The sequence below is a fragment of the Dipodomys ordii genome, unplaced genomic scaffold (assembly GCF_000151885.1).
Source record: "Dipodomys ordii isolate 6190 unplaced genomic scaffold, Dord_2.0 Scaffold53, whole genome shotgun sequence".
NCBI classification, from domain to species: Eukaryota; Metazoa; Chordata; class Mammalia; order Rodentia; family Heteromyidae; genus Dipodomys; species Dipodomys ordii.
Genome location: NW_012267269.1, coordinates 5,104,747 through 5,112,934, shown reverse-complemented (window position 1 = coordinate 5,112,934; position 8,188 = coordinate 5,104,747). Strand labels below are relative to the sequence as shown.

Here is an 8,188-nt window from a genome sequence, read left to right as displayed (position 1 = left end):
GGCGCTGTGGCTCAAGTGGTAGAGCACTAGCCTTGAGCTGAAGAGCTTAGGGACAGTGCTCAAGCCCAGAGTTCAGGCCCCATGACCGGACCCAAAAAAAAATAAAATAAAATAAAATACATACAAGATAAAACTTAGGGGCTGAGAATGTGGTTTAGTGGTAGAGTACATGCATGAAGGCCTGAGTTCAATTCTTTCATAACACACAAACAGAAAAAACTGGAAGTGGTGCTGTAGCTCAAATGGCAGAGTGCTAGCCTTGAGCAAAAAAAACTCAGGGACAGTGCTCAGGCCCTGAGTTCAAGCCCCAGGACTGGTTAAAAAAAAAAAAAGTACTTTTACCATTTTAAGTACATAATTCAGCAGTATTGAACTTCACAGTGTTGTACAACCATTACCATCACTCTCTACCAAAGAGAAACTCTTTATCCTTTACATTTATAACTTTCTATTCCCCCACCTCCAATCCAAGTCACTGCTAACCTAGTCTACTTTTTGTCTCTGAAACTTACCTATTCTAACAGTACCTCCTATAAATGGAATCATATAATATTATCCTTTTGTGTCTTGCTTATTTTACTTTGCATGTTTTCAAACTTCATCCAATTTGCTATATATATCTGAATTTCAACCGTTTTAGAGGCTGAATGGTATTCTTTTTTTTTTTTCTTTTTGCTTATGTGGTGCTGAGGAATCGAACCCAGGGCCTCAGGCATGCAAGGCAAGCACTTTACCACTGAGCCACCTTCTCAGCCCCTAGAGGCTGAATGGTATTCTATTGCATGGACCTACCACTTTCTTTTACTCATGTATCCACTGATAAACACTTGAGTTGTTTCTAGCTCTTGTCTATGGTGAATAACACTGCTATGAATATCATATACAAGTTTGTGTTTTTTGTTGTTCTTGTTTGTTTTCTTGCCAGTCCTAGAGCTTGAACTCAGGCACTGTCCCTGAGCTTCTTTTGCTCAAGGCTAGCACTCTGCCACTTGAGCTACAGTGCCACTTCCAGCTTTTTCTGTTTATTGGTCCTGAGGAATCGAACCCAGGGCTTCATGCATGCAAGGCAATCACTCTATCACTAAGCCACATTCCCAGCCCTACTTATAAGATTTGAATAAATATTATATGAAATAAATCACATTATAGGATGAAAACATGGACAAAATAGGTTTAGTCACTAAGGCAAAGATGTACCTTTTCAGCTGAAGAACCCGTCAGGACAAAAGTTGAAAAAACTGGAAGTGGATGTTTGGTTTGGGGATCCCAACATTCAATAGTGGCTCCCATAGGAAGGCAGAAGAGAGGCACAGATTCAGGGAGTGGGAAGGACTCATAGTCATCTTCTGGATACCTAAATATTAAACCTTTTAGAGAAAAAAGACAGTGACAACTTTTCCCTTAAAAGTCACTTTTTCATAAGTTATATTGGCAGGGGATATTGTATTAACAATTTTCTTGGAAACATTTGTGTAAACTTTCAAAACCCATTTTTTCCTCTGACTATAGCAGAAATAAATAAACTTACTTTTTTATATATTGCCCATGGGCTTATCTCAAAGGAAATATAACAAAAATGCAAATCAATATTCTCTAGTTAATCAATCCTGATTACCAATCTTAAGTGTACTTTTTTCTATACATGCCAACACCCTGTGAAGAATGGCTAAGAATATACACATAATTTATCAACTATTTCAGTTAGTCTTTGGGGAAAAAAATGGAGGAATGTGTACTAATGAAAAAAATGCCAAGGCAAGAGAAATTGTAGCACCTCTATACCTGTATTGAGATAAAAGCAATATATGAGAAACATGCAACATAAAACAAATGAAAGGAAACTGGAGATGGAGACCAGGGAGGCAGGAGCAGAAAGCACTCTAAAAACAGTAATAAACAAGCCCCTTCTGATCAAAGCAGCCACACATCAACTCATCAACTCAAATGTCACCAATACAAGGACCACTCCCAAGTTAAAAACTTCCAAGTCCAAGTGGTAGAATTCAGAGTTCAAATTAAGTCTCCAAAAGTCTGTATATAAATTGTCTCCTACCAGGGGCTGGGAAGGTGGCTCAGTGGTAGAGTGCTTGCCTTGCATGCCTGAGGCCCTGGGTTCAATTCCTCAGCACCACATAAGCAAAAAGGAAAAAAGCCAGAAGTGGCGCTGTAGCTCAAGTGGTAGAGCACTCGCCTTGAGCTGAAGAGCTGAGGGACAGCACCCAGGCCCAGAGTTCAAGCCCCATGACCGACAAAAAAAAAATGAGAATTATGTGCCTTCCTGTAAACAGGAATTCAAAAGTATCCCTTTTGGTTTTTCAAAAGAAAACTTTGAAAATGAAACAATTTTCTTCTTACCATGCCACAATTAAGATTTTTGTCAACTTTGCAGAAGGTATGAGGAGGGGTTTCTCCTTTGCTGGTTATAATGACACAAATATCAGTTACAGCCAAGGAGTTCTGGGGTCGAACTGGAGGAGCCCTTCGGTAAGTGATAAAGATTCTCTGTGAGGAAGTAGAGCTGTTGTTGACATTGGCACAGCGACCATAGGGAGTGGCGAGGATCACTTCACATCCTGAAATAAGCCTTTCTTTCCCATCATATAAAACTCTGCATTGAAGGGAGGAGACAAAAAGAAGGACAGGTTCATGTTAAGGATGGTTTTCTTTTCAATTTAAGGATTTTTTTTCTTTTTTGTCAACTTGAATTAAGGGCCTGGGTGCTGTCCCTAAGCTCTTTTGCTCAAGGCTAGCACTCTAACCACTTTGAGCCACAGCTCCATTTCTGGTGGCTGATTAGAGATTAAGAGTCTCACAGGGTCTTTTCTGTCTGGGTGACTTCAAACCAAGATCTTCAGATCTCAGCCTCCAGAGTAGCTAGGATCATAGGCATGAGCTACCAGTTCCAGGCAAGGATAGTAGTCTTCTTTAAAAAAAAAAAGACAAAGAGCTGAGCACCAGTGGCTCATGCCTGCAATACTACCCACTCAGGAGGCTGATCTGAGAATCACAGGTTGAAGTCAGCCTGTGTAGAAAAGTCTCTGTGAGATTCTTATCTCCAATTAACCACTCAAAAACCAGAAGTGGTGCTATGGCTCAAGTGGTAGAGCACTAGCCTTGAGCACTAAGAGGTTCAGGGACAGTACCCAGGCCCTCAGTTCAAGCCCACAACTAAGAAAAAAAAAAAAAAAAGACAAAGGCCAGGTGCCTATGGCTCATGCCTGTAATCCTAGCAACTCAGGAACCTGAGCTCTGAGGACAAAGGTTCAAAGCCAGCCCATGCAGAACAGCCTGAGACTCTGATCTCTAATCACAGAAAAAGCTGGAAGTGTGTGCTATAGCTCAAGTGGTAGAGTGTTAGCCTTGAGCCAAAGGAGCTCAGGAACAGTGCCCAGGCCCAGAATTCAGGACTCAAAACACTAGGGTGAAAATGAGCTTGTGGGCAGGACCAGAGGGAAAAACTGGGAAAGAGAGAGGACAGGATGCCATTGCACAAAAAGAAATGTACTCATTACCTGACTTATGAAATGCTATCTCCTCTGTATATGACCTTAATAGTAACAAAGAAAGCCGGGCGCCAGTGGCTCACGCCTGTAATCCTAGCTACTCAGAAGGCTGAGATCTGAGAATCGCGGTTCAAAGCCAGCCCGGGCAGGAGAGACCGTGAGACTCCTATCTCCAATAAACCACTAGAAAACCTATCTCCAATAAACCACTAGAAAACCGGAAGTGATGCTGTAGCTCAAGTGGTAGAATGCTAGCCTTGAGCTGAAGAGCTGAGGGACAGCGCCCAGGCCCAGAGTTCAGGCCCCATGACCGGACCCAAAAAAAAAAATAAAATAAAATAAATTGTCTCCTACCAAGTGCATAAATACTTTTATAAAGCTTCTCTTTGCAAATTCTGTTTAAGTGATATCTCTCCTCCAATTCCCTTCCCCCAAAACCTTAGGGAATCATGTACAACTGATATATTACAGCCGTATTAACAGCATCATACTCTAAAATGACCCTAATTTTTTTTTTTTGTCGTGGGGCTTGAACTCTGGGCATGGGCGCTGTCCTTGTGCTCTTCAGCTCAAGGTGAACGCTCTACCACTTGAGCCACAGCACCACTTCCGGTTTTCTAGCAGTTTATTGGAGATAAGAGTCTCATGAACTTTCCTGCCCGGGCTGGCTTTTAACTGCGATCCTCAGATCTCAGCCTCTTGAGTAGCTAGGATTACAGGCGTGAGCCACCAGCGCCCAGCTATGACCCTAAATTTTTATCATTAGTCTTTGTCGTTATTTTTTTTTTCTGGTCATGGTCCTGAACTCTGGGCCTAGGCGCTGTCCCTCAGCTCTTCAGCTCAAGGCAAGCACTCTACCACTTGAGCCACAGTGCCACTTCCAGCTTTTTCTGTTTATGTGGTACTGAGGAATCGAACCCAGGGCCTCATGCATGCAAGGCAAGCGCTCTACCACTGAGCCACCTTCCCAGCCCTTTGTCGTTATTTTTGTATTATGAATTAAATAATTAGCAAAAAATATTTCTATGAAGACAAAAGTTTTCAAATATGGGTTTTCCTGACTTTCCTTCATTTCAAAAACTGTGCATAATTAAAAAGTAATTGGCACTGCTTCATTTCCCAAAAAAGTATTCCAGTATCTCTTCTATTTGCAACTGGAGCATACCTGCATTTTCAGATTTACCCCACCATACCAGTGGGATGAAGAGGTCACACTTAAATCTTTACAGCCCTTGACACTCTATTGTGCGGTAAGAATGTGGCGATAGAATTCTCAAAACCTTCATGGCAGAGAAGCTTCTCAGGCCTCCTCTCCTTCATATAGCTGATTCTTTGCAACAAGGGAGAAAGGAAGCAAGTCCACCTTTCATGGCAAGCAGCATATGTTTCAAATCAGACACACAAAGATAAGAGAAGGAAATATACAAGAAGTAAAGAAGCAGTTTGAAATCTTTCTGATTTCCAAAATATAAAAGGTCAGAGAATAAGTATTTTTTCATTACATTGTTAAATCTGTAAGTGTAGACCAAAAACTTGAATGTCTATTCCACATAAGCTGCTTTGGGTAAAAGTTTAAATTTAACTAATACTGTACTGGGGAAGAGGAAATATTAGTATAACTTGTAGCAGATAATACATTTAAGAAAACTTGTCCTACATTACACAGTTCAATTTTATGAATAGGTACTTACATAAATGGCATAATGGAACACATTTTGCCTCTCTGAGGCCAATTTATATGGACTACTATCTACAGTAAAGAGACAAATCTTTAATTCACTTACCAGCTTTATATGCTAATGCATTTGAAGCAGGCACAGACTTCTTGTAACACAGAAACACGCTGGAACCCCACTATAAAACATAAATGAAATTTCACAAAAGACAAAAAGGTGAAATTTATTTTCCTAAATGTCAACTAAAGATTTTATGTAAGTCTATTTAAAACCTATAATTATGTAACATATATATATATATATATATATATATATATATAAAAAATTATGTAACATAGCCCCTATGTACATCATCCTCATTATAACAATTTAAAAAATTTTAAATACTATGATTAGCCAGATGCGGTAGCACATTTCTGTAATCCCTACACTCAGGAGGCAGAGGCAGGACTGTGGCAAGTTTAAGCCAGAGCCTTATAATGAAAACTGTCTCAAAAAACAAAATAAAAAATGCTAAATTAAAATGTATGCTTAACCAGGCCCAGGGTTCAAGCCCCACTACCGACAAAAAACAACAACAAAAAAAAGGTATGCTTAAGCCAGGCACCAGTGGCTCACGCCTGTAATCCTAGCTACGCAGGAGGCTGAGATTTGAGGATTGTGGTTCAAAGCCAGCCAGGGCAGGAAAGTCTGGCAGACTCCTATCTCCAATCAGCCACCAGAAAACCAGAAGTGGCACTGTGGCTCAAGAGATAGAGTGAGCTTGCTTTGAGCTGAGGAGCTTAGGGACAGGGGCCAGGCCCAGAATTCAAGCCCCTGGACCAAAAAAAAAAAAAAAAAGTATGCTTATAGGGTTGAAAATGTAATTAAGAAAAATGCATGCTTAGCATGCACAAGGGCCTGAATGTAATCCCAGAACAAAGAAAATCCAGGGGCTGAGAAGGTGGCTCTGTGGTAGAGTGCTTGCCTCGCATGCATGAGGCCCTGAGTTCGATTCCTCAGCATCACATAAACAGAAAAAGCTGGAAGTGGCGCTGTGGCTCAGTGGTAGAGAGCTAGTCTTGAGCTGAGGGACAGCACCCAGGCCCAGAGTTCAGGCCACGACCCACAAAAACAAGAAAAGCCAAAACCCTTCATTTACTGAACAACTATATGCACAAAACAGCAAAACATGGTTGGAAACACTAAAAGAAAAGAAAGGAGTAAGGAAACAGTAAAGCTTCACAAGGTTTAGATTTCTACAATCAAGTGTTTGCAAAAGGAAGCATGAAGCAGAGCAGGCACTGAGGCCCACACGGGAAGCCTGGGGTCCTTGAGGTGCAGTGAGGTAATCAGGCCCAAAGATCAGCCTACCTTCACTCAGAGCAATGGTGCACATGGTCATCTCTGCCTATGCCACATTCAGCCACTACTACAGTTTGGCCTGGAATAACTTTCAAAAAATCTAACTCAACATTAAACTTTTGCTATAAACTTTAGGCTATAACTATAATTCAAATATATATGTTGAATTCTTTTCACTAGTCCTTTTAAAAAGCCACAGTATTTTTGTTTGGCTTTAGGAAGTCTTCAATGCTGCTATCATTTCAAGTTTGTGTAAGCAGATGAGAAGAAACCACTTTGCCTTCCCTTGAAGATAAACAGATGTTATAACATTAAATATTAAAAGTGATTATGATGAGCCAGTTTTTTCACTAAGCCCTCTTGCCAACAAAGGAAAAAAGTCAGAGAGTAATAGTTGATGGTTCAGGAAAAGCAAAGCTACAAAGCAGGGTGCAGGTGGATTACGTCTATAATCCTAGCTACTCAGGGGGCTGAGATCTGAGGACTGTGGTCCAAAGCAAGACCAAACAGGAAAGCCTTTAACACTCTCATCTCCATTAACACCCAAAAAAAACAGAAGTGGCACTATGGCTCAAAGTGGGAGAGAGCTAGCCTTTGGATGATAAGGCTCAGGGACAGTGCCCAGGCAGAGTTCAAGCCCCAAGACTGGGGGGTGGAGGGAACCAAAGCTACAATACTTTTGATAATGTAAAGGACACTCCCACCCACTCTCTCTGCAACTGTCCTTGAAGATATCACTGCAAACCAAAATTAATAAAACCACTATTGTTGCAACAGAAACAATACTAGGATTTATGAAGTGGGGGAAGGAAAAGAAAACAGAAGAATGAAAAGAAACAGAAAGGGAAAAGAAAAAAGGGATGAAAAGAAAGGGAAAAGGAAAAGGGACGGAAAAAAGGAAGAGTAATACATACCTATAATCAAAATACTTGGCCAAGGCATAAGGCCAGTATACAGCCAGTTACAGGCAATCTTTTTTTTTTTTTGGTCGGTCGTGGGGCTTGAACTCTGGGCTTGGGCGCTGTCCTTGCACTCTTCAGCTCAAGGCGAGCGCTCTACTGCTTAAGCCACAGCACCACTTCCGGTTTTTCTAGTGGTTTATTGGAGAAAAGAGTCTCATGGACTTTCCTGCCCAGGCCGGCTTTGGACTGGATCTTCAGTTCCTCAGCCTCCTGAGTAGCTAGGATTATAGGTGTGAGCCACCAGCGCCCGACAAGGCAGGCAATCTTTTAACTACATACTGAGCCCTTATTTCAAAAACCCAAACTAAAACAAAATTTTCAAAAAGCAAAACAATTCTTAAAGTATCCTTTTCCTGAATATCCATTATATATAAGATTAAATATACTAAATATGTAAGATTTATTCTACATGATTAAATAGAATAGGATTAAATATGCAGGATTTTTTTCTACATCATTAAATAGAAAGTCATTATGAATCATAAAATGTGAAGCCAGTCAGCTCTGGATTTGATATTCAGCACTGTTCTTTAAAAAATTAAAGTTAAGAATCATTAAAAAATGAGAATTATAGCCGGGCGCCGCTGGCTCACGCCTGTAATCCTAGTTACTCAGGAGGCTGAGATCTGAGGATCGCAGTTCAAAGCCAGCCCGGGCAGGAAAGACTGTGAGACTCCTATCTCCAATTAACCACCAGAAAACC

The 8,188-nt window shown here is 40.9% G+C and overlaps 1 protein-coding gene across 1 annotated transcript in view; it reads right to left on the bottom strand.

The window, feature by feature from the left end:
• The window catches only part of Dennd4c (DENN/MADD domain containing 4C), a 105,505-nt gene that overhangs the window by 91,200 nt on the left and 6,117 nt on the right, over positions 1-8,188 (bottom strand). The window contains exons 2-3 of the mRNA XM_013020762.1: positions 2,328-2,608; positions 1,198-1,400 (exon numbers count right to left, since the gene is read on the bottom strand). Coding sequence (XP_012876216.1) covers positions 1,198-1,400; positions 2,328-2,608 — 484 coding nt within the window. The remainder of the gene's footprint in view (positions 1-1,197; positions 1,401-2,327; positions 2,609-8,188) is intronic.